This window comes from Dromaius novaehollandiae, chromosome 1 (genome assembly GCF_036370855.1).
Source record: "Dromaius novaehollandiae isolate bDroNov1 chromosome 1, bDroNov1.hap1, whole genome shotgun sequence".
Lineage (NCBI taxonomy): Eukaryota > Metazoa > Chordata > Aves > Casuariiformes > Dromaiidae > Dromaius > Dromaius novaehollandiae.
This window is the reverse complement of record NC_088098.1, coordinates 54,994,204-55,021,139: the sequence shown is the minus strand read 5'-3', so window position 1 is coordinate 55,021,139 and position 26,936 is coordinate 54,994,204. Positions and strand designations below refer to the sequence as shown.

General features: G+C 46.3%; 1 protein-coding gene and 1 long non-coding RNA gene across 2 annotated transcripts; both read right to left on the bottom strand.

Moving 5' to 3' along the window:
- Positions 1 to 744: 744 nt before the first annotated feature.
- On the bottom strand, positions 745 to 7,311 carry MB (myoglobin). The gene is made up of 3 exons (XM_026117886.2): positions 6,928 to 7,311; positions 2,324 to 2,546; positions 745 to 1,633 (listed from the first exon to the last, which is right to left on the bottom strand). The coding sequence occupies exons 1-3, from the start codon at positions 7,020 to 7,022 to the stop codon at positions 1,487 to 1,489; spliced, it is 465 nt and encodes a 154-aa protein (XP_025973671.1). The 5' UTR covers positions 7,023 to 7,311; the 3' UTR covers positions 745 to 1,486.
- A 2,845-nt stretch (positions 7,312 to 10,156) lies between these two features.
- LOC135328531 (uncharacterized) lies at positions 10,157 to 16,020 on the bottom strand. Its single transcript, XR_010389530.1, has 2 exons — positions 14,709 to 16,020; positions 10,157 to 14,094 (listed from the first exon to the last, which is right to left on the bottom strand). It is a non-coding gene; the product is annotated as an uncharacterized LOC135328531 (long non-coding RNA).
- Between the last annotated feature and the right edge of the window lie 10,916 nt (positions 16,021 to 26,936).

The window sequence follows — 26,936 nt, the reverse complement described above, 5'->3', positions numbered from 1 at the left end:
ATATGCGTTGACACCTGTAAACACAGTGCAGCATGTACCTCAGCGAGACCCCCAACAAAACTCCAAAAGGGTATGGAGACCTAAGCTGGGTTCTCAGCACAGTATACGCTGCTGTTGCAAGACTCCTGCTGGGCTAAGCAGCCCAGCTTTTTGTGGTCTCACCTGAATGAGGTAGCACTCATTCAGCAGCTGGACTGCTGCTGGGACCTGAGGCTGCTTGTAGATGCTACCTCGCAATGCTGCTCTGTTGCCATGTTCTGCATTACTTGAGAAACTTGCTCCCACTGAAAAGCAGAACACAGTGATAGGCTCCCATTTTTGCACAGACAAAATGTAGAGTACACAGACGGAGTAAATGGTCTTTCTGCTGCCATGTCACCTCAGCTCAGCAGCAGCCATGACCTTCAGTCAGTGAGTGCTTCCCACAACTCAGAGATGCTGAGTCTAGACTGCTGTTTTGCATTTCAATCCAGTAACTAGGTCATGACCCTGTGCTGACATCTGAGATCAGCTCCAAAGCTGAGCTACTGTTGTCCGTATGCAAACATAACTGGTACATATGTGGTGTCCCGAGTCACCTGGGTGAGACAGGTTCCACGTGCTGTTCATGTCATGGACTGGCACCGCAGTATCAGCACTGGCAAACAGATATGTACACAAAATATCATTTGGCCCTTTTCCTCTTTCCCCATCTCCCCTACTTCTCACAGAGGCATGCCTACAAAGCAAGGAGCAAACACAACATGGTGGTGCAGGAATTTTTATTTACTGAGAAACACATAATTTACTTCCCAGTGCAACAGAAATTCAAATGCATAGCAGTGGCTGCTGTAAACCTACAGATCACAGGGAGTACTACTCTTGGTAGTTTTACTAACATTAGTTTATCAACTAATGCAAGTTGCCAAACTGGCAGACCCTGAAGACTGACTAGCTCCATTCACCCCCACAAAGTGAGGTAACACCAGTGATTGTGCTGAAAGCTCTCCACAGGAACCCGCTAACAGTCTCAGCTGGGGGGAGCATGAGGAATGGGATGCTGTGTCCCTGCTTCCCATTCTGACATTCCTTTCCCATCATTTCAGTCAATCCTTCTTCCCCTCATTCCCCTGCAGTCCTCCGTGCTTCTCTTGCTCCTTCACATCCCTTCATATCTGACCATGCCATTCTTCTCTCTAATGAGACTGAGTGTTGGGGAGGGGGAAAGGAAAAGGGATAGGCAGAAGCTCACAGATAACCTCTTACGTTATTTTTCCTAAGAAAACAGATTATTTCTTTTGTATACATGAAGCCAGGAAAGGACAAACATTTATCATGGACATTACTTTGAGTGCCTCTGTGCTGCCTACAGTGATTCTTGGCCTCTCATCAAAGCATTCCCACACATCTTGGTTGGCCAATTGTGAGATGTACAAAACAGTGCTGGGGAAGCTACTCTAAGACGCAAGGCCAGGCCTCCACTGTGGTGTCCTGCTGTGCATATGTGCTAACCCTGGAAACCGAACTCCTTGTACTTGCTGGCCATGTCATTTCGGAACAGCTCCAGGGCCTTCTTCATCGCAGCCTGGGAATCAGCCCCAAAGTCTGCAGAGTGCTTTTCGGCAATGACCTTGATAATGACTTCAGAAATGAACTGTGAGGAAGGAGAGAGAGAGAAAAAAACAGAAGGGACACTCAAGGTTTATTTTCAGAAAATCCATACTGAGAAATAGGTTGCAGAGCCTGGAAATATCGCCGAGCTAATTCAGTAGCCCTTCCCACAGTCTCTGGAGAGACAGTGTGGTCTAGCATGCAAGATCCTGGCCTGGGCAGAAGAAACTGGGCTCTGTTCCTAGTTCTGACACTGATCTGCTTCATGACCTTGAGTAGACCATGGCACTTCCCACTCTTTGCCTTGTCTCTTAAGGCTGTAGATTCATGCCCTGTGTTTGTACAACATTTAGTTTTGTAGGTCTTGGTCTCCAATGGATCCTCCAGGGTTTACGCTAAAATTGTATGTCCCTCGTGTCCAGCCACTGACTTTTCTTATATAATGTGATTTCCCAGGCATGCAGAGGCTGCATGAGCTGGTTTATTATTGTCTAGGGTTGCTCAGACTGCATATGGTGTTTGGAATGGGAAATCTAAACTTGGAGATTCACACACCATGAGCTGAGCACTTTCTGTGCCTCCTCCTGCCTGTACACAGAGACCACTGACTTGAGGGAGGACTCACTGAAGTCCAGCTATCTAGTATATCAGTAAATAAAAGTGTGACTCATACAGCTGTCTTACGCACTTTCACTGGACATCAGACACCAAGATTCCCAGCCCTTTTCCATACCTCCAGATATTTGACAGGTATTTTGTGCTTGGTGGCATGAGTTTGAGCCAGGGGTTTCAGCTCTGCCTCATGTTTACCCTTCAGCTTCAGGATTTTGCCCAGCTGGGTGAGGACAGTAACTCCATGCTTCTTCAGATCTTCAGAGGCTTTCATCTGATCGGGAGTCGTCAGACCTTTGAACCTTTCAAAGCGATCCAGAGTCTCAGGATGGTCGTGAAAGAGTCTGCAGACAGAAGCAGGGGGACTTGTGAGACCTGAGAGCTGCCATCTGGAGCAGAGCCAAGGTCCAGCTACTCCAGGTGTTTCAGAGTTGGATAGGCAGATGTGTGATAACCTGCTCCCATCCTTGAGGAAAGCTCTTAGCTAGTCCCTGCTAGTAGAGGTTACTTTAACCTGAGAACCCTGAAACTTTAGATCTTCTCCAGATAGTCACTATTCAGAACCACAGCATGTGTATCAGCTAAGGAAGCATTTCTTCCCACTCTGAATGTTTTTCATCCTACCTCTGGTAGGTTGTTCCATAACCTGATGACACTGAGTGTGCAAAAGTTTCCTTTTCTAGCTATTTTGTCCAGGCTGCCTTTTATCATTATCAAATGCCTCTTGCCTTCCAGAGCAAAAGCACCTGAGACACCTCCCTTTGACTATTGTATCTAGTTCAGCCCCATCCTCTTACACGTGTCCTGTCTAATATAACCATCCTTATCTTTTTCCTTTCCCTCTGCCTGTGACAGAGACACTGCCCTAAACATGTCCATCTGTAGTGACAGGACAGGTGTCCTTTTTTCTTTTTTTTCCTTTTTTAATAGCTGTTCTAACTCTTTGGCACCAATCCCCTGGGTTATGCCAACTGTATTAGGATACAAGCCAGAGCCAAAGCTGGTTGGGGCACCAAAAGGTGAGTTCTTGCATTTATCTGAAGGAAAAACAAAATCACTTTTCTTCACTCACTCTATTGCTGAGAAGCCAACCTGTCCTTCCTCCAGCCTGTCATCCTCCTACAGAGGTAGGAGGTATTGTAGGTATTGTATCCCCTATGCTTTCAGCAAGACCCTCTTCTCAGCCTGTCTCTGCACTGATCAGGAGAGGAGAGTGTTGGATGCTTCTCATACACACAAAAAGAGGGGCAGCCCCTAGCCTCGGGTCCCTCACCTACAGGACTCAGGTGTGCTTGAACATCAGCTCAGTGGGAGAGCTTACTGTGCCCCTTTCCTTATGAACACAGACACAGAGGATCTTGGTTTCTGCCCTATTCTCCCATCCGCCAGCTAAGCCCAGCTGCTGGCACCATGGTTCTGCTGTTGGGCACTATAGCACCTCAGAGAGTCCTTGGGAGCAAGTGAATAACAGGAGCACAGGGCCTTCTGGTGTGCTGGTGCCATGCCATGCCATTCAGTGCTATACATAGGCACTTTGTTCCCAAAATGGAAATGAAATCAGGAAGGTGGAAGGGTGGCCCAAAGGCAGGCTAGTGTTTTTCCCTCTGCTTCCTCCCTGCTGCATTTCCTAGGAGACAGGATGCTGACACCATTCACAACCAAATTAGTAGGAAATTTCACTCTTCTTTGTCAGGCTCCTAAAATCAGGGTGAGAAGGGGACACTGGCTGTCTTGATTATTCAGAGCAGTCAAATAATTAGGTGTTGAGACATCAGCTCCCTTGTGCAAGCTTATTTGCAAACAGGCATTATACTCTCTGATGGGCATAATCTGACTGGTTGAAGCACCAGCAAAAGCAATGGCTGTCTTTACAGAAGGGACCTGAGGCTGTATCCATGAAATGACTCACCCAAGCTACTTGAGGCAGTGTCTACAGCTCTTGAGCCCAAGACTTTAGTCACAAAACTAGCCTTTCTCTCATAGCGCAATGGTCACTCACCTTCCCTGCACTCAGAAGTTTGCTGGTTCTGCGATTATCCAAGAGGTTGCATCTCACCTTGAACTAAACATTTCTCTCTTACACAGCTGGCCATTTGGATGAGGGCCAGACTCTTCATCTCATGATGTAATTATAGATTAGGATGCATTAACAAATATCTCAAGCACATGGAAAATGCTGCCTTGACTAGTCTTTGACAGCTTTTCATTTCAATGCTCTCCAAGGGGATCAAAACAAAGGATTTCTGTATTGCTTTTTGTCCTCTACCAGGTGCTGAGCACACCTTTCCTTTTTTTCTGTATCTTTCCATGGCACAGGTTGTCTCCCACCCAGGGAGATGAAAGAGAGTTAGCAAAACCTTGCATCATGAAATGGGATGGAGTTATGACAGATACCGTATTTCTAGCAAATTTCCCTCCATCGTGTGTGGCTGTGGCTGAATCATGTCTGCAGAAGATGATACACCCCTGAGACTCTTGAAAACTCCTCCAAGGAGTAGTTTTTGTTTCCTTTGGATCACAACCAGTTGAATCAATAATTTCTAAACATATTCCCAGGATATGACATCTACCTAGCAGGCCTTTAACAATGCACAAGTGGGGACATTTCCAAACAAGAGAAGTCTATTGGGCTTTCTCTTTCTCCTCACTCAGAAAGCCCTTGAGGGAACAAGAAATGAATGGGTTGGCTGGAGAGCACAAAGACACAGGGGAGGCTGGTGTCATTTATTGATTTAATGCTACGTTCTGCCCGACAACACCTGTCTCTTCTTCTCTACTGCATTACTAAAACATCATAGGGTCCAGAGCACTGCAACCAGCTTTCCTGGCATGTCATGACAGCCATTTTTCTTGTCGCTGCCTCTCACTGGGCTGTGAGATCTTTGGAGGAAAAATAGTATTACGTTTTTGGTTTAGAAACCATTTTTACTATCTTGTAGCACTTCCAGAGCCAAGCAGCCACCTAATGGAGGTGGAGTGGCAACAAGGGCTCCAGGTCCTGCTGCCCTCTCTAGCCAATGTAACATTTCTGCTCTGGATCACGTGAGGGGAGAGTTGTCACATTGCCACCCAGCTGCCCACCTCCCTTCCTCCCCTTCAAATTGCAGCAGAACTGGGCCATGATAAAGGACATAAATAAAACAGCCCCCATGCTTTGGGTCATCTTTGAAAAGGCTTTGAATGGACTATGGATTTGCCAGGTGATGTGGGCTCCTCTTTTTAGCTGTGCTTGAGATAGGAAACCCCCCAAGCAAGAGTCCAGCACACCACATCCCCACTGCTCTCATCAGCATCTGCATCTTCTAGCACATTGTACTGAGCACAGACTAAGGGAGAGATCTGGATGGTGTCCTTAAAGTACTCATGAGAGAATGCCCACGCACCATTTACTCAGATACCACATATTTACAAAATGGAAACACCAAAAATGCATCTATATTCAGCACAAGAGTTTGTTTCATGTTATATTCCACCTATAGAGACTGTCAGCAGATAGACAAAGCAAAGGATCCCAGAGGCAACAACAGGTGAAAATCCCACTGTTCCTGCCTTCAAGAAGGGCACACCCCAGTAATGTAAATCCACTCTGGAGACCTTCCATTGGGAAGGACTTCAAGGACATTGAAATGCATGTCTGTAAGAGGCTGTGGAAAAGGACGAATAGGGAAAGGGAATAAACTGCTCTCTGGGTTGAGCTGGGCCAGGACATAAAGTCACGGGCTTAAACTTCAACAAACAACACTTAGGCAGGACATTAGGAAAAGCTCTTTCCCTGTAAGGGGAGCAAATCATTGAAATAACTTGTTTTGTGAGAAGGCTGAGAGTCTCCATCCCTGCAGGTCTTTAAGGACAGGCTAGCGTCCAGTGTCGATCCCATGTTGTTTCCTGCTCTGAGCCAGGAGGCTAATCTCTGTGACATTGAGACCCCTTCCAGACTGCATTTCTGTGTCTCACAGCTGCTGCCCACGGCAATTCCCACCGGACATCAGGAGTGCAAAGACAGCATGGTGTCAGTGGTCCTCTCAGATGGGGATCTCATCACAGTTCCCACTATGACTCCAGAATCACAGAGGAGAGGAATAGGGGGAAGGACGTGCCTCATCTCAGACCTAGACCTCACATTCCTCATCAGCTAGTGCTGAAGTTTTGCAGTGCAGATTTCATAGGGGGTCTGGCCAAAGGGTAGAATAGAATGGGCAGGGCTCTGCCAGGAGACACTAAAGGGAGCAGAGGGAAAAACTCAGGTAATTCACAGTCAATTTACTGAAATCAGAGATTCCAATAAATTTGTCATAGAGGTGATTTTTCCTGTCCTTTCCTTCCCTGTCTCCCCAAAGCTTTGCTGCAGAGCATCTGAAGGCCCAAGACACACAATTCACTTCAATATTTCTTGTCACTGTGCTTGGGCAATGAAGAGCCAAAGCAGAGCTTTAGCAGCAGGTTACACAAAGGGAGCAACAAAGTCCCACAATCTTTTGAAAGCAGGCCTGCTCCTGTGCCCATGGGCAGATGGAGAGACAGAAGCACAGCCACTTTACACAGTGAGTAATTTTTAACCCAGAAACCATAGCAATGGAAAACCACTGCCCTAAAACAAAGAAAACAGGCAGTTAAAATGAACACAGGAGACACATGAACACAAGCTTCAGTACTAAATAGATACTTTCACTGGTCTCTCATCAAAAGCTCTCAGCTTTGCTTTTAGGACCTAGGTTTCTTGCCTACCTCATTAAAATTTCATGCCCATGTCCTGCGAGGTCAGACTCCACCTTTCCCCAGATGGTCAGGACATGCTGCCATTCCTGGTCGCTGAGCCCCATGGTTCACTGACAGGAGAAGGAGATTTGGGGAAAACGTTTCCCAGAGTGCTACCTGCAGCTGTTTCCCTTTCCCCAAAGGGTGGCTGGTGAGCTCACCCGCCGGATTTATATCCCCTCCTCACAGACCTACACCTGTCAATCAGAAGCTGGCCATCTTGCTCTCTTTCAGGCTTGTCTAACCTAATCAGCCTCTCTTTTTTTTCCTGGGAAGCTATTTCGGGCCAGGTGCTATTGTGGGTGCCACTGTTGGCAAAATTTCTGCTTTTCGCATTGGACTGGAACATGTCCCGCTTTAGACAGAAAGGGCACTGCCTAAACACAGTGCCAGGAGCCTGTCCTGGGTTCCTGTCCCAAGGACCCAAGAGACAGAGTCAGACTATTCAGCAAGAGATTCCTGAACAGCACCGTCATCTGCAAGGCCTCCCCCGCCTCCCCTTGCCCCTGCACTGCCAAGGGCAGGCAGGAAGAGATGCCGGGCCATCTGGTAGTGTCAGCTCAGTCTCTCCAAAGTCCTTTCCTTTTCCCTGTTGATCTTATTTTCCTTTTGTTCTTTGGTAACACACACCATTAACTTGCAGAGAAAAACACAGTGTTGAAGGAGACATTCTCAAGAGCTAACCATATCCAAAGTGGCCCAAGCATCTCCCCAGCCTCTGCAGGAGGGAGGAAGGAGATGAAAACTGTATGGGAGTCAATCACCCTGCACCTGCCTGCTGAGGTCCTTCTGCCTGCCTCCCCAGGAAACATCCAGTATTAGCCACCAACTGAGATGGGATATTGGAGCTGACAGACCTGCACCTGAGCCAGGAGGCTAATTTCCAGTGGGCTGATCCGTCCAGGCCGAGAGACAGTAGGACATGACAGGGCTTAACTCAATGAGTGCCCAGTGAGGGGCTAAGGTCTCTAGCTATCTCTGTCAAGCCGCATATTGGTGTTGAAAATACATGTATTCACTGGGACACCTCCCAGCCTTTCTCCTCCAGCCTCCCTCAGAACCGATAAGGGCCTGGCACACCAATGGGTTGATTAACCCTTTCCAAGGCCAAAGGCTGACTGCAGTCACAGCGCACCCCGATAACAGAACACAGTTAACTCTGCTGTCCAAAAGTGTGCATGCAGTTCTGGACGGGGGGCACAGAACGCAAGCCGTGACAGGAGAGAAATGTCAATCACGGGATAAAGACACCTGCCTGGGACTCAGGAGAGTAGTACTCAATCTCACAGTGCCTACCATAGCACTGCACAACCTGGGGCAAATCACTGCCTCTGTTCCCCATCCATCCTCTGCAACATGGGAACAATCTCTCTGCTCCAGCATTGCAAGTAAAGAGAAGTGCCTGTGTACAATAGCAAGCAGGCACCTACAAGGACCTAGATACAAAGCTTAACATCCCTCAGAAGCATACAGTTTTAAAGGGACTAGCTTGGGTAGGAAGGTTAGGAGAAACGAAATAGAGGTGTTAGCTGGTGTCCAAGCCTAGAGATAAAGAGAAGTTTGGCGATTACATTTAGCAAGTATTTGTCAGTCAAGTCAACTAGTAACCCTGTAGTCCTCCTTTTCTCTCTCCTCTACACAGTAGTTTACTTCAGATCCAGAAATTCACATCCTAAACACTTCAGAGCCAAGGGTTCATTCTGATTTACTTTTGTAAACTCCATGGCACTTCCCATTATCCAAACTAAGCTAAACTGATGAAAAAGAGTTTTGGAGTCCTCCAGTTAATTCCTGTGTGTTGTTCTCCACAGCTGAGGACTGAGACTAGAGAGATCACAGTCCTGCAGCGTCACTCCTCAAGCACTCATACTATTAAACAAGCATTTGGACCATTTCAGCCTCAGCCTTGGGTAGGATCCCGAATACTGACCTTACTGTTTTACACACATTTCAGACATGACAGAAACATACTCCTGGTACACAAGAGGCTGATGCTTTTGCACTGAATTTTGTCATACTACCAAGTTGAAATTACTCAGTTGCCATAATAAATTATTTTAAATTTGGTCATCTCTCCTTTCTCTATAGCTTTCCCCAGAGCTGTGGAGCCAACAGGTTCTTTATGGATATTAATGTTACATGGTGAGAAGGCTTAAAAAGAGTATGGGCTTACATACTGGTTTTTCCTTCTCCCCCCCCCCCCCCCCCAAGTGAAATAGTAAGGAAATGAAATCATAAGCTCTTCCCCCTAGAGCTTAAATAAATACATTCTAAAGAAATCCTAAAAGCTTTATAGCACGCCAGACTATGTCTCAGCCCTGCAGCTGTAAAAAAGGACATAACATTTTAGCATCTACAGCCCTCTCCTCTTCCCCTCTGGGTAAAGTCTGTCACTTGCAAAAGACATTCTCATCTAGATAAACTCGAACTACTGAAAGCCAACATATTGGCCATTCCCTTTAAAAAGCTCCAGATGATTGGATAATCTTTTTCAAATAACGGCCACACCATATCCACACTGATACACTAAACACTATAGCATGTTGCAAAATGAGCATAAATGCATCGTTAATATTTTCAGCCGCAGAGTTGCTCAAACTTCACCCCCTTCTCCCACATCATCCATACCAGCGGTACGCTAGGCTCTCTCTGACACGAAGTGGGCGCGTTCACTACATTTCAAAGTCTCCGAGATGGACTACAATCGATCTTTGCCTAGGCTTGGCTACCTGGGCCCCTGCGGGTGTCTCTAAGCACTGCAGCACAACAGCCACTGAGAAGACCCAGCCTGGCTCCGTTGGCCAGGGCTTGCTACCATCTAGTGGTCATGGGCGACAAAGCCACGGGGAAGAGAGGCCACATCCCAAACTCCTCCATCTCCACAAAAACCACTGCAGAAGGAGTTCCAAGGGGAGCTGCAGGGGGAAGGCCTTTCCCCACGGCAGATGGAGGAGGAAGGGGATGCGCTGTCACAGAGGGCCTCAGAGCGACAGACTTCTTTCTGGCATAGGCTGTCATGGCTGGATCAGTTGTCATGCTCCAGCAAGGGCAAATGGCCCACAGCTTTCCAGATGGCAGCTGACAACTTGGGGCCCCCTCTGGCAGATTCCAGTCATGTGGTGGGGCTCAAATGATTTGCAAGACCTGAAAGCAGACAAATCTCTCCTTTGCCCCAGAAATGCACCCAGGATATTGCAAGTTTGAGTAGGCAGGTTTTATTGGTAGCCAACACTTAGCCAGGATCAATGTCCTCAAAGTAATTACAGAGGAATGAGAGCATCTCAATACAGTGTAGAATTGCAACATCTAAGTACCAGGAGCATCACAGGACTCTTGTCACAGTTCAGTGACAGATGGTAGAACTTCTTTAATGTACTTATTTTCAGTTTGCTGTATAAAGACAGTTTATTTTTCTTGAAAAGGCCACATGTTCGGGCAGCAGGGCCCTGAGCTGTTTTTTAAATCCCTCTTTGCAGCTTTGCATCGAGTTGATGGCAGGTGGAGGAGGCTGCTCCTTTCCCCCAGCTATTGAGCACTGGTTGATGGGGTGGGAGAGAATTCAGATAGTGGGATGAGAGCGTAGGAAAATCCCATGTAAAAGCAACAAAGCCACAGACCAGGCTTTCCTAGGGATTGCATGGGACTGGTTTCAGCCTAAGAAGTCACTAAAAGCTACTGTCCTTTGGGAAAGGACAACCCCTCCTCCTGCCCCCCAAAGGGCACAGTGGGCAAGGGAAGAGTCATTTTAGGCAACACAGTGGAAATGATCATGTAATACTTCACCTCTCATGTCTTCTTCCTCAATGGATGGCAAAGATTGCTACAGGTATTAATGAATTTAGAACATACAACATCTTTGCAAATGGAAATGTTGCTTGTTGTCCCCATTTATGAGAGATCAAAGAAGTTATGAGACTTACTCGAGTCCACAAACAGTGCCAGTGAAAGAGCAAGGACTGGATCTGGGGTATGGTTTTAGAAACACCAGCTGTCTGTTGGTCATTAATATGAGGTCCAGCCACCCAGGAGGAGCTGGGAGGCATGGTAGGAATTTCAGACCAGCAGCAGGGAGGGATCACTTCCAAGTCTTTTTGGCAACATTCAAATTTTCTTAGAGTATCACTATTGTGAAGAGAGAAATTTAGCCACAGCCTGTAAAATGAGCATACCGGAGCCCAACAGTCCCTCACATTTCCTTGGCAGTTAACAGAACGTATCTACACCGATTTCTAGCCCTGTCTTCTCTGCAGTCAGAACTGCTGAACACAGGAAAAGGTGTACCCAAGAAAGAGACACTAGTAGAAATCATGGATACTTTTTCATTTGAAGTATGTTCACGAAAAATACTGTTGGAGGTGATGGGAGAAATTTTGCAAAAAGACATTCATTTTCCTCAAAAAGCAACAACCCAACCTATCGTGTCTGTTTAGACATCACAGCCGATCAGAGGAGTGAACAGATTTTTTGACTGAAAACTTTTTTATTTAATGAAACTTTTCCCCACAATACAATTTAAAAAATCACAGCAGCTAACAGTTCTATGGCTCTGAGTGACAGCCACAGCCACAGCCCTGCTGTTGTATGAAGTGTAGCATGGCGTAATTATGGTACACACTTGTCTGCCAGGGGAGCAGTGAGTGAGAAGGCTGGTTCTCAGAAAAATCCAGGCATATTACATAACTATAAATTACGTAATTATGTATTGCATAATGCTGGGGAAAAGGCCCTCTGCAAGCTCCCAGGATTTGTCTCCGTTAACTCAGCTTTGGTTTCTATGGCATTTTTGTGATATAGAGGCTCTTCTAAGGAATCCATTTGCACTTTCTTTCAGGAGCCTGTAGCGCAGTCCATGTGGACAGACAGACAAGATGCTGAGTCTACCAGCATTGGCCAGACAGAGAGGTAAATGCAATAGCAACTGGATCTTACAGCCATAGCAAAGTAAGGGCATTGGGTTTGCTGTAGCTGTACCATTGACTTCAGTGCATACAGTATCTGGCCTTTGAAGACTATCAGATAAGAAACTGTATGAAACCATATGCACTACTTATCATTTGTCTCTCATAGGAAACAAGGAGAACTGTAACTGGTGGTGGCAGTGGCCAAATTCCTTCTGTGCTCTCTCTTCTATTCCCTTGGCTCTTGAACACTGTTCTAAGCAGGACAAGGCTCCTGGACAGTGACAGACTTCAGCAGCTGGCAGGGGACCCGAGCCACTTGCCAAAAAGGAAAAGGAAGGGTCAGGAGAGAGATATTTCAGAATCAGGACAAGGTCTGGGCTTTGGATTTGCACAGAATTGTGCTATGTACCTCACCTATCACTGTCTCGGCATGGATTCTTTCAGAGATCCAGTCCTGCACCATAAAGTCAAAAGCAGCTTTTCCTTTTCTTCAGTAACTCACAGGATCTGGACTTTGGAGACTACCAAGCAGGCAACAGTAAGAGTCAGTTGTTTTCTTTCTTCAGAAGGCTCACAGGTTAATGCTGAGCTGTGGCATGACAGACCCATAGTTCATATGCAATAACCTAGGTATACTCGTGTGCTGTGATGCACAGTGCACGTAGCACTAAACTTCAGCTAGACGTAACATTTACCTGGGGTAAGCAGGAGGTTTATTACGGGCCAGTACTTGGATTCAGTGGAAGAACAAACAGGAAAGCAGTAGTGCAGTCCAGGACCAGAATATTTAGGCTCCAATGTAGAAGCCAAAAGGGAGAAGTGACATGTCTCCAAGGCCATGTTTGCGCTCTCTGGGGATGCAAGCCTTTTCTGTAGTGCTGGGAAACTAGAGCACCAAAAAGCTGAGGATTTCTACGGGAAACTGTGTGTTTAAATAAAGAAAGGAGTGTGACAAAAAAGCAGCAGGCAGCATTTAACACATTGCCCATCCCAGAAGAAAAGGGAAGAAATGATTTTTAGGATATTGCTTGCAGATCTGTAGATCTCAAGGAGTCAGTGGGAAGACACCAAGTAACTGTGACATATAGCTATCCCTTCCGGTGGATTAATCTCCAGGGCAGTCATGAAATAATAAAGCAAGCAGGGAATTCTTTCCTCATCCCTCACCACCAAAAAAATACTGTAACTAGAACAAGCCAGGGAACAACTGGAAAATGCAAGGGCTACAGAGAAAGGAAGTTTATCACAGAAACGTGCATGGGCAAAAAAAGTCAAGCGATCAGCATGCATATGATATTGTACATCTGCTTGACACCCCAAACTCTGTAGCTCAGAGCTGTGAGTAGGGAGCCGTAACAGAGACACTTGCAGTGTGACGGAGGTTGGAATTTCATGACCAGGTTAGACTGAAATCCAGACAGCTGGAGAAAGCAATTGTTCCCATCCCATGACTTATGCCAGAGAGGATCTTTACCCACCTCTTCATGGGGCTTCAGAAACATGGGTGCTGGGGGCAAAGGAGTGTTGGGCATGCTTTGGGCATGGCTTATGCAGCAGAACTGGGTCTCAAGCCCTCTTGCCCCAGGCTCCTGCAAAGGCAGCAGCAATCTCAGCATAGCAGAGACCAGAGTGAGAGCTGAATCAGAGATGGTAAAGCTGAGCCACTGCGTAAAAAAGTGTCCTTCTGCAGGCTCGCATACATATATGCAGAGTCTGTACCAGGCTGGCAGGACCTGACTGTTGATTAAACTCTCTCAATAATGCAAACTTCTTAACCTCTGAGCAGCCCCTTGAGGATGAGGTATTAATGAGAGTACAATGCACAGCTCAGCTGTGGACTCTCAGGGTCCTAAGGAGGGGTGGGAGACATGATCTCTGCATGATAAAAGTGAGTGATACAGCCACAAAGTGCCTTGCCCAGTGCCAGTGGGACCATGAAGCAAGCAAGTGGTCCTGAAGTTATGTAATCTGAGGCTGTGCTATGATGTATTTTTATGTTGGATTTGGAGTCAATGCTAGCATAGCCTCTTTCCCCCCCATGATGTTTGTGCAGCTCTTTATGAGGGCTTCAAATGAGTTGGATCAAGGAACTTATCTGGGCTTAAAGTATCTGGTTTATCTTTTTTGTGAGTTTATTTTAAAGCTGGGTCAGTTCTGTGATCTGTTTTTCACACAGCTGGATCAATATATCCTGCCAGGCGGAAGTGGGAGGCAGATCGACTTACACAGGCAGCTCCTGTCAAAAAAAAAAAAAAAAAATCAAGCCATCTTCTAAAACCAAAGGTGGCACTGTCTAACCAGTGATGTGGCATGTGCAAATTAGGGTTTCCCTTTGCCTGAGTTTTGTGGGGATAAAGGGGAAGAAAAAGATATGCATCTTTCCCCCTTGCCTGCAAAACAGCCTCTAATCCACAGAACACAGAGCTTCTGCAAGATGAGAGCCTGTGGGCAAACCAAGATCTACCCCTAATTTGTATTGATGCTTACACGTGCCTTTTAATGAGCTCCAACAGGTTCTTTCTTCCTGCTGAAGTTGGCCACTTTCAAAGTTCACAGTCCCATTTTGCATTATTATGCTAATACCTCCCTTAGGGAGGAGAGCAAAAATCAGGTCTTTTTTCCTTTTAAGAAGCAGCACCAATTTAAACAGTTCCTAATCCAGTAGTGTTTTCTGTACTATGCCATTCTTATGGGGAACACCTTCAGGGAAACTGATCCTGCTGGGAAAAAAAACTCAGCAAAAAATAAATATTTTCTTCAAGCAGGTCAACACCGGGTGGCAGTGAACACCCTAAACACAACTCTGGCACTGGCCCGTGGGTGGCCTGGCTAGAGCAGCAGAGTACTTACCTCTGAATTTGGGATGGGGTCTCTGTCTTGCTTGTCTTCCCTTGTATCTTCCTGCTTGCGAGTTTATTTCATTTTCATTACTATGCTTGCTGTTCATACAGATCTTTTCACTTTCGCATTTTAGGGTCCTGCTGGCCAGACAGCCACAGTGGTGGGGTTCGGTACTGGCCGTGAGCCCTGCCAACAAACTCAGTATTGGAAGAGGCCACCTATTCTAAGCTCTCTGGTCCTGTACAACGGTTGTATGAGTACAGCACAGCATCCCTCTTAATCACTCAGCTTGGTTAGTGTCTCTGATGTCTGGGGTCTCAGGTTGCATAAACAGATGTCCCAGGTAGGGTAGAAATCTCACTTGTAAGCATCTTAAATGCACAAGATCCATGCACAATCAAAAGGCCATCTAGCCTCTTCTTCCAACAGCATCCAAAAGCGGATGCCCAGGAAAAGTGTGTAAGAAGCAAGAAAATCCTACTCTATCACAGCAATTTGAGGGTAAGGGACTTCCCAAGGTTATACTTGCATCTTTGTGTTTAACAGCCTCAGACACTTCTCCATGAGTTTATAATTTTTTTATCCTCTTATACTTGCTCCCCTCCCGAAAACATATTTCAGGCATGGTTGCAGTCTTACTGGGACAAGATGTTAAAAACAACCTATTAACTTTGTGACTCTGTACCAGGTTAACCGATGAATGAAACCAAAAATCTGTTAATCACTTTCTAACCCTTCATAAACTTCTTCAAGGCATGCCCATTCTAAAAAAGCAATAAAAATGGAGCTCCATTTCTCTGGAGGATCTCTGTATGGTGCAGGAATCCCCACCTCTGGCACCTTTTTAACTGCAGCTTCCCCAGATACCACGTTTTTAATTTTTGATCTTCTTCCTTCAGCTAAAAGCTCCAGTGCTGGTGGCTCAGCTGGTCGAATCCAGCTGGTCTGTGGCAGCATCTGCCTGGAAATTGCCTGCCTTAGCCTGAAGCCCTTTCATTTCCTTCCTCATCTGCTGTAACAGAGATCTTGCCACACATGGCGGCTCTCTGCTCTCAGCAATTCCATGCTAAGTCTCTGGGTTTTGTTGTTTGTTAGCTTCTTCCAGGGTTTTCTATCTGTGAGTTTACAGCAAAGGCCAAATTACACTAGATTTATTGTCCTCCTGAGTGAAAGGCCGCTGTTTGGTTGGTTGTTTTCTGGCACTTTTGCACACCTGCAGTTCACAGAGCTGTGAGCAGTGCATTGGGCCCCCTTGCAGGAAGACTCAGGATAGTCTGCTTGCTGGTGCAGAAAAAGTCCAGATCACACAAAAAAAAAAAAAAAAAAAAAAAAAAAAAAAAGAAGGAAAGGAAAAAGAAAGAAAGAAAAAAACAGGCAAGGAGCAATGCTAGGACAAAAAGCCAAATGGTTCGAAGAAATGAGACTGCAGATAGACCAGAAAAAGCAAGCAGACATTTTGTGAGAAAAATGTGTATTACAAAAGTCACACTGGTCATAACCTGAGCTAAGAGGCAGTCTCTGGGGACAGGAAGAGAGTTGGATAGAAATTCAGGTGGAAAAATGAGAAATGGATTTTTCTAAGACTGACTTGAGAAACCTGAGAGGAGAGCACAAAAGTCAAGTCCAGCCAGACTGATGTCCAAGGAGTGTGTAGGAAGCCACTGGGTTGATATCTTCCTCCTACTCAGGAATATTGGCCTTGCTTTCAGGTGTTTGGCTTTATTGATAGAAACATCCTTCTTGTCTGCTGAGCAATGAACCTAACGCCAGGGAACTCCAGGGGCTGGCTTTGCCTATTAGCCTCATGTCTTGGCCTAATTCAGAGAGACGTTTAATACATGAGTTATTAAGAGCCATCGCATCCAACCAACTTATTACAGTTTACAATAAAACCATCAGAGGTTTAAGGCTGTTAACAGCATCAGCAGCTGCAAGGCACTGCACAAAATATAGGGGAATGTCCACAAGAGGGAGAGTTGATGCCAGTCTCAACAGTGATTTTGTGAAAACTGCACTTCCCTGCCTAGCAACTGTAAGAGATCCATTCCTCTCGCTGGACTTATCCCAGCAGAATTATTTCCTTCTGCTGCTGATTCACCTTACCTCTCCTGGCAATTCACCTTTTCACATTAATTTCTCTCCTCCTCTTTCTCTAGCCAAATGGTGTTATCTTCTTCTTTGCTTTGGGTATGCTGAAAAACCACAACATGCAGGCACTAGACAAGGTGTCATTGAAAAGATGCTGTAATTACAACAATGTCTGTGCTCTCTGTGCTGCTCTGTTCATCTTTCCTCCCACTTTCATTGTGCCATACTGGAAGCATGTCCCCTCCTGCCTGCCCCCAGGAGAGTGAGTCTCTGACCTCCCCCCATATCCCACCAAAGCAGTCACTTGGAGGTGGTACTCTTACCACACATCCAGCTGCTTTGGAGAGCCCTGTTAGCCTCTCACATTGCTCCCTCAGCACACATCTGAAATGCCAGCTGTTCCTGCTAGGCTCTGGGCTCAGCCTGGACACCACAGGCATAAAATAGTCTCTATTGTGACATGGGATTTTTTAATCCATTTTCAAAAAAAGTTGATGGCTACCAGTGATGAGTGCCCCTGGGCTTCTGCAGGACCAAGCATACTGTGAGGAAACTCCAGAAGACTCCAATGACATGGAAATGATTCAGGGCATGGTGGATGGGGAGAGGTGAAACCAAGAGGCGCAAAGAGTCTCTTGGTCAAAAGAGGTTTTTGTGTATGCGCGTAAGCCTCGGGAGTGCCTCTACATTTCTGGAGGGAAGCAATAGGTGTTTGTGTTTGCTTCATTATCAGTGAACATATTTGTTCAGAAGAGTGAGGCAAAGCAAAGTAAAAAAAAAGTTCACCCTTAAAAGGAGCAGTACAGAGAAAGGACACGACTTTTCTGACAGAGATGGGAACAGTAAGGGTTTCAAAGGTGCCAAAGTGTCCAAAAGGATAACCTGATGGGAACAAGATCACAGCAATAGAAACATTCACCCAGGAAATGGATCTGCAGGTCATAGGCAGGGGAAAAGATCTCTCTTGGCAAAATATTGGGAAGTCTAAGTCTTACAGATAAGAAATCTTCCCTCTCCTTCCCCATCCTCCTGAAAAAGCCTGTGAAAATGCATGGGGTTTTTCTCAATTTTTCTTCATGGATCAAGGCTTGTGTATGCAGCCACATTTAAGGGCGGGGGGAACAACCCCCAAGTCATAAGATGGATCTTGTGGAATTTCCTCCACCACAAATGATTTTCCAGAAAAACAAACTAGCAGTGAGCTGATTCCTGGAAGCTCTCTGCATGGTTTAGGGTTGGTGGAATTTTTAATCATGTTCACTCGTGGTCCATAAACAACACAGAAAGTAGTAACAGCATTATCCAAGCAGCACCAGGGCAACAAGTAATCCATAAGCTGCTCTGGTAGCAGCTGGTTTCTTCCCTACCCCCCTTTCAGACATCCTCATGTCCACACGGGAAGGGGGCACCTACCGGTGCATGCTCACAGACTGACAGTGTGCAACAGATTTGAGCATATGCCAGCTGCAGGTCCAAGGTATGTGCCTCTCTCTTGCCACTCTCCATATACACTGAACTATGCAACCTATCCCAAGGGTAAATCCTCCACCCTGAACAGTCAGGCCTCAGTGCCAACCTGAATTGATCTAGCTCTTCCCTTTACTTCACTGATCTCTCTCTCACTGGGGTTTCAGTAAGACCTTCTTCACACTAGAGCCTCTGCAATAAGGGACAGGTAGGCAGTGCTCTTTAGTTCTGACCCAGCATAAGCAACAGCAGGATTTGCCCTGCAAGATCATCATACCAGCTCCACAAATGGCATCCCTAAGCCAGCAGGTCCGAAACCTTTCAGGATATGTTTTGATGAGTTTGGCAAGTGATTTGTGGCATGTCAGCAGCTCTGAGGTATGGGAAGAGACTGCTAATGATGCTATTACAGCATTTCTGGGGCACTTTCCTAACCTGAAAGCAAAGGTAGAGAAATGAATACAGAGAAACAGCAGACAGGTCCAATGAGATCCATAAAAAACACATTGCCAGGATGACTGCAAAACCCACAAACATGGCTTCCAGCATGTTGACCATGCCATTAGTCTGCAACTGCTAGTGCAAGTCTTGCTTGTGCCCAGCTGGCCTCAGTGTAGTGGCAGCAGCAGAAGCTACCAGTGTTCCTGCAAGCATATATGAGAAAATTAGCTCTTCATGGGAAACAAACAAAGCAGAAGATACGCTAGCAGAAAGACAATGCCAAATAGTATCGCTGGCTCTCTCCAGGGAGGAGCACTTCTAGCCTGAGGAACAAAGCTGTGGACAATCCTCTGAAGCACATTGCTGCTGCTGGTATTAACATCTTGGCTGTTGCATACAAAACTGCCCCGGGAAGAGTGCTGACATACAAGCATTCAAACTCCTAAGTACAACGCCAGCCTGATGACTGGCCAAACAATATACTGCAGGGGTGAGCACAGTCTACTGCGCAACTGGGGAATCAGTCAAGTGGGGGAAGGACATCTCTAGCTGTGTCCAAAGAAAGGTGGCTATGTATCACTATGCCCACAGGGCCACCTGCCATGCAGCATGTCCACACCTTTGTGAGACTGCATGTTGAGAGGGAGGGAAGGAAATGCAAAGCTATTGAAGGAGAGAGAGATGCCAGCTTTATTGTAAATCAAATCATTAATTACTCTGCTCCATACTGTAACACTAGGACTAGGAGAGAACATGCACCTAGCCAGCCTTTTAGAGCATCTTAACACCATCCAGCAGATGTAGAAATACCCACTGTGAAGAACTGTCACCTAATCCTAACTCCTGAAGTTGGTCTGAGCATCTTACACAGCACAACCTGGTCATATACGGCAACCTGAGCAGATACAACAGTGTATGTAGCAGCTTAGCAAATATGGCTAACTATCATAGGCAGCATATTTTAACTTGGTTTTAGATATGCTGTCAGGAAATAACATAACCTAAAGCCAGCAGGGGTGAGAAGATGAAGAAGAAAGAAAGGGCCAAGGCACTCTTCAGCAGGAGTGAGAAAGCAAAGTTATTTACAAAACAGCCAGTGAATATGTTTCTTTCTTATTCAGGATAAGAAAAATAAAAGCATTTACTGCTAATACAAAGTTATCTTACATTGACTGTGATATTTTAATAATATACAATTACTTCATATAGATTAAGATAGAAACAATAAAAAGAAGGGTTGTGCTCTGGGCAGACTTCCCTTGGCAGTGAATTCAGGTTCATGTGGAAGCTCTCATTTGCAGATGCTTCCAAAACCTCCTTTGACATTTAATCCTCAAACTTGAGACCCTTTTCCCTAGCAATTTAGCTGCCTATTGTGTCCTTTGAGGTAATATTTTAGGATTAAATTTAAATATTTATTCTCCTGACTTACCATTATTTCCTCTCATTTATTATCCACATAACCACAATTTTCATACATTCCCGACCCTCGTTAACACACAACCATCCCCCTGCTCTGTCTGCACAGATTGTTCTTCATCGGACAACATGTTTGAAATCTGGAGTACAACTCTTTGCATGCATTGCTGAGAGCCCCATTTCCCTGGGGCAAGTTCCCACACTCCTTTTTGGGCACGGGCGACGGAGCCCCCAGCTCAACCAGGAAGATCTGGCTTCTCCAAACAGCGTGCAGTGACAGCAGAGAGGAATCAGAGCGGCAGGGATGCTGCTGTGATGCTGAGTCCTTCAGCAAGACTCGTTGCCTCCAGCACAGCACTGCCCTCATGCAAGACCTGAAGCTCCATGTTTAGGAGCATATTAAGGTTTAGAAGGAGACTTATCTTGGGAAGAGAGCTGAGAGCAAGATTTCTTATGAAACATTTTCATCTAAAAGCAAAATTAAAGAGAATAGACCTCTGATGCAATACATTCCCAGGAAACATCTGGGCAGAGATCCTCCTCTTCTGGCTGATGCTAGACCCCGGGGCAGGGGGGGCAAGTCTGCTCCAGGGCTCATCACCACAAACCGAGAGGTCAGCAGTCCCACAGCAGCAAGCTCTGCCCCACAGCCAGACCAGGGAGCCACTTGCAGCTGCTCCGTGAAATGGGTTGCCTTTGTCCAGCTATTAGCAGCAAAAACAGGAAAAAACTCATTTCAGGGAGCAGTCAAAAAAAATTTCAGGGAGCAGTCAAAGGGTCAGGGGGTTCTGGCTTGCTGGAAACCTAAAAGAAGTATTTTCAGCCCAAGTGAGATTGACACCAGCATTTTCTTCTTCTTTTTTTCCTATGAAATCACAAGTGAACCAGAAGCCTTGTTTTTAGCCATCTCTACTCAGGAGTGAAATTACAACAGCAGCAAATGCTTTTCAAGTGCCTCAGTGAAGTATTAAACTTGCTCCTTCCTTTCTCTTTTTGCTCACATATGCATGCATTGTCAGCCTCCCTCCATCTCTGGAACTGCAAGGTTTTAAGTAATCTTGAAGCAGAAAGACATCAAACATATTTGCCCCAGACCTCCATCATTTTTTATATCAGAGTAGAAAACACAGGCCATGCTGTGGACCAGATCATTGTGCTGCAAAGATGCACCCGATTACTGGCACAGCCAGCAGGGCAAGGGGCCGTATCACACCCCAGGCAGCGAGTTACATCCCCAGCGAGCGGGACTTTTCTTCCCCCTTTGGGTGTTGATTCAAATAGCTTGCTCTGGCCAGGGGTTGATGTTTCTGCAGGGCCAGACACTGCAAATGCTCTGCAGAACAAGGGCCCAGCTGCGAGCACCGTGCGCTCCTCGCCACCGGCCTGGCAGCTACAAGCCTGGGGAAGCAGCAGTGAGGAGCTCTGTCAGGTGAGGGCTGAAGGCCTTTTCCTCACCTCCACACACGCAGCTGCAATACCCGTGGCGTGTCCTGGCTTAGTAGCTAACAGAACAGATTTTTACAAAGATAGACCCAAGAAAAAGAAAAAAGGAGGGCTCTTTTGTGAAGGCTGAACACACACACACCAGCTTTGCAGAAGCATTTTGCTCTCTAGCTGTGTATTCCCATCATGCTCATGCAGCCTAATACTGACTTCTCATTTGTAAATAAAAAAAAGGACTTGAAACAAAACAATCTAATTATAGAATAAATATTTAGCTTGAAATGAGCAGACAGACATTCAAAACCATTTTCTGACATGACAGATGAGCTGAAAGGAGCTGTGCTGTGGGCACTGTATGCTGTTCAAACCCAATTTAAAAATACATGGCGTAGTAACAAAAATAGACATGACCCTAAGCACAAACATCGCCTCTCAGACAAACATCTCCTGTAAAATGCCATTGGTGATTTACATGGCAGCTGAACCCAGAGGCGCTGGAATAGAGTCGCCCACCTCCCTGTGCACTACTGTGATAAGCCTATGGAAACTTCACTACAGAGACACAGTCATGCTCATGCGTTGGGGGGTGCCTGGCTGTTGCAATTTTAGGACAACAAACCAAGTCTCAGTCTTTCCTGAAAACCTAAGGAAAAATATTGTCCCCCGTTATATGTGACCTGACCTTCAACTCCTGGCATGCAGGAGAGAAAGCGAAAATGACTCTTCTGACCTTTGCCACAGCTAAATTATTGTGACATTCAAATGACAGGTGAGAGCCAGGTAGTGAAGGAAGAATAACCTTTTCACCTTTAAAACATTGGAGAGTGCATATCTAAGCGTTCGCACCCTGGAGATGCTGAGGAGGGGGGAGATGCAAAAGCAGCAATATCTCCTAGCAGCTCTGGCTCCAAGCCCAGCACAGCACACTTGGAAATGGGCTTACCCTAAAAAGCTTTGGCTCAATCCTTCCAGGGCTCCTGAAGCAGTCTTGAGATCGCAGTGGAGGGGGATGGAGATCGTGAGCCCAGTGTTGGCAAGAGGGGATGAGAAAAAGCCACTCAGGGGCTGCACACCACCTGCATGGGGGAAACTGCCTCCAGCTCACAAGTGTTTCTGAGCAGCCAGAGCCTGTGCTGGGTCCCTGTGGGAGCCAAGGGGTATGACAGGATGTGTATATGGCCCCACATGGGAAAGGGGGAGCAAACACAGTTACAGAGTGTGACCTGGCGCTGTCTAAGGATAAATGTATGAGAGACCACATCACTGCAGGATGCCTTTGCAGATCCATCATGTTCCGCGCACAGAAAACCAGTGGGGCATTTACTGGGTTAGATACAGAAGCAAAATCTTAAAGGCAGTAGCTCTGGGACATGAATACATGAATAAGCAAATCAAACAGTACTAGCAAATTGCTGTGCTCATGTCCTAGGAAAGACATTAACTGAGCAATGCAGTATCTCTGCAAGGTCATCCTGTCATCTAACAACCTACATGTTTTGATATCAGAAATACATAAAATTGCAGAGATGGCAATGAAAACTTGTACTTTAATGGCTCCTTGCAGAAATGTTCTTTAAACCATAAATATTAATAAAGTCAACTTGAAACATGAGGTACTAGCCCCATTTTTCAGATGGAAATTAAGAGCAAGGTGCACCAAGCAGGTGTTCAGGAAGGAATATGTTATGCACCTTCAGAGGACACAACCACAGCTCCAGGAGGTTGGGGGGGGTGGGGGAAGTCTGTGACCCTTTCAGAGTTCTCTTCAGCACTTCAGTACTGAACCACCCAGTCTCCAGCCACCTCCCCTCACCCATCACTGAGTCAAACAGGACCCTTCCTGCTCTCCCATCCCTCAAGCTTGGGGAGAAATCCATGGTATCTCCACAGAGTCCTTTCCTCCCACTTGCTCCAGAAATGCCCCATTGCCAGGTCACCCTCTCCGGTGCATGGCAGAGCTGCCCTTCCCGACAGCACCCTGCCAGGCTCACCAACCAGACGACCTTCTGCTCTGTGGGAGCATGATTTCTCTCACATGTGGGACACAGGGGACAAGACCTTCAAGGACAAACAAATTATCATGCCCTGGAGCAGCATCAGATTAAATAGTCTGTTCATCCTTAGGTTAGCCCTTTTACTCTTTTTTCAGTATTAGGACCACACTGACAATCCTTTGGTCCTCCAAATTTCCCACCCCAGGCCTTGATCTGCTTGCATAAAGCAGCTGTAACCAGGCCACCAGTTGGCCAGGTCTTAGCCTTGTTTCTGAGGTCCCAGGTTTGCTGCTCTTTGCTGGTCATCGACTGTTGCAAGGCCAGAGAGTGGCAGAGTGATGAGGGGAATCCACAGTTCCCCCCCTCCCTGATAAAACCATGGACTTCCCCAGTGATGCAGCACAGCTCTGGCTCTGGAAATAGCCCTCCTGCACATGGAGAGCGAGGAGATCATCAGGATATCACAGACCCAGGCGCCTTACTGTAGTTTTAGGAGATAAGGGCTGATAACTCCAAGCTCTGGGGCCTCCCCAAACTGTTTTCGCAGGAACACTAGGAAGAGAAAAGAGATGTAAAATGAGGGGGAATAAAAACTTCTCCAGGTGCAGGCATCCCAGAAACATCAAGCTCATGACTGTCCATTTAGATAACACACAGCTCCACAGTGCTCAGGGCACTGCTGAGTCCTGTTGCCACAGCCAGACAACGTGCACACAGCTGAATAAAAAGCAAGAAAGGAAGGTTTGTGTCCTAAGAGGCAGGCTAGACCTGGCTTTATTGGTCCTATTTTCTCCTTTTAATTTTATCCACATGAACAGACTATTAAACTACCCAAAAAATCTCCTGCTTTTCTGCTTTTTCTACCTTGGATCATCCTGTTTGCTCATGCCTCATCATTCCCTTTGATCATTCCTCTGGGCACACTCATGGAATGTAGTTTACCTGACTTTGACTATGAAAAGCACACATTAAAAGCACTCCTGTTTTCCCCAAAGCCAGCAGTGAAATCAGGGCCATAATGAGGCTGATAGAAATACTGCTGCTGGCTTAGGGCACGTTAGGACTTTGCCCCATGGGGATTGCCTAGCTGCCAGAGCATAGATGTGAAGTGTTTGAAAAGAATAACTCTCGCTCTACAGCACTCCCTGAGCATCCACAAACCAAAGAGCAAAACGGTTAGGGCAGCACAACAGAGCGCAAAGCTAGGGATCTGATTACACACGGTGCAGAAGAGAGGCAATTCACCCATAGCCTGTTCTGTCTCCCCTGGCGACTTTCACTGTATTTTGGGCACAGATGCTTAGACTCAGTGCTGATAAGTGATCTAGAAATACAGGGCCCCAGGAAATCTACATAGCTGCAGTTGCAGGGAGGGGAGGGAGGGGATGCACATGAGCATAAATCCGAGACTAGCAAAAACTCCAAGGTTCACACTAGGGAGGCAGTTTACTAGCAACTGGCTATTTTTGAAGATGTGTTGGCTGCAAACCCACGTGCACTGTGGACACGTACTCCCTCAGCCAGGTAGCCTCAGACTTCATGGTGCCTGTGAGGACACTGCCATCCTGCTTCTCCACCCATGGCATAGAGGAGCAGAGGCACCATCTGCCTTCGGTCCCTCTCAGACTTGACTATCTCTGGAAGAAGCACAAGGGGACACAAAGCAACAAAAGGGCACCAAAGAATCAAGTAACTTGTGTCCCAGAGGCCTGCTCTTCCCACAGAGACATGTGTCTAATCCCAGTGTGCATCTGCCCCACCTGCAAGCAGAGCTGGATGGACCTCACATGGATGGACCCAGCAACACGGTGGCTCTTGGCATTGCACCATGGCTGCTCAGGACTTGCCCTAAGCTGCCCATGGCATTTGTGCCAACAGCTGCTGGCCCCTGGAAGGGAGCAACTCAGAGGCAGAGTCAGCAGGGTGGAAAGAATATGCTGAAACCTCTCCTGAAGCTGTTTTCCTTGTTAGGAGATAACAAAAAGCATGCGGGGAGGGATGCACAGCTAAGGTGTTTTTCACAGGACCTCATCATTTTTGCCAACACATTTCACTTATGGTGGCAAGGCTCTATGAAAATGGCCATTGGCGACCTGCAAGCAGGACATGGACACATGCATATCCTGCTCACCGGCAATGGGGAAGGCTCCAGAGTTCTCTCTTTTTTTTTTTTTTTTTTCTCCTAAAATGATGGATTTTTCATCCACTTGGTGGGAAGGGGGTTGTCTTCTTCCAGTGAGAGAAATTGAAGGAGGTTGCTACTCACCCCCAAACACAATTAAAACATTTTAAATACCTCCCCCACCTCAATGAGAAAGAAGCATTTAAACATGTGGAAAAGAATGAAAAATTACAAACAAAAATATTCTTATGCAGTTTAAAATTCTGATGATCCATGCCTAGCTCCTTGCCGATAAATCCAACTACAATCTTCCTTCATGATCATCCTACAGGGGCTTCTCACCTGTTGCTTCCCTGCACTTTCAGCTATTTCTCAGTAGCCCCTAGTGAGGCTCCTACTCCAGTCTTGAAGGGTGGGTGTTGGTGCTTAATTTCAGGCATCCAAATTAGAAATCATTGGATGGTTCTGCACTCATAAAGGTCAAACTCCATTAATAGCTTAAGCTTTTGTCAGGGGACAAAAGTCCACATTTAGCCTGGGTTGTGACATGGGGCAAAACCCATAGCTGACAGTACACAGGCTATGCCACAGGGACAAGGAACAAAGCCAAGGAACAAATGGTGCAAATTCATGGAGCAGGGTTCCTCACTTTTCCCCTTCCACCTGCAGCTGCTGTCTCCTCCTCTCTTGCTGCTTATCAGAAATGTTACACTTCTGATGATTTTAGTTAAACAAATAAACAAATAGATAAAAGTAATGATTTGCTGGTTCCATCCTGGTGTTTTATGGACCACGACACATGTAGGAATTTCATGTGATCCCACTGATCACTGAACTGCCCCTGCAGGCAGATACGATCACACTGTTGGTAAGATACAATCTGCCCTGTGACCTGAGAAAGCAGTGTGATTCTCCTCCTCCAAACTGCAGACATTGTGGGAAAGCAGACATTCTTCCTCCCTGGTTTCATGCTTGAAGATGGGGTCCTGCAAAGATGTAGAGGTGTCCTTCCTTTTATGCACTGGTACAGATCGTTCCCTTCCAATTATCCAGTTTGTGCCTTCCTGTCAACTACTTTTCAGGAAAGGGGAAGAAAAATATGCAAAGCAACTCTCTTTTGTTAAGTGGTGAATCACCTCTGCTAAGAGAAAATCTCCATTGCTTACTACAGTGGCATAGTGTAATATGTGGCTTACAAATTACAGCAGGTTTTCTGCAGGCACTGGGATGCTTCAGCTGATACACCTGCCTCAGGGGTTTATA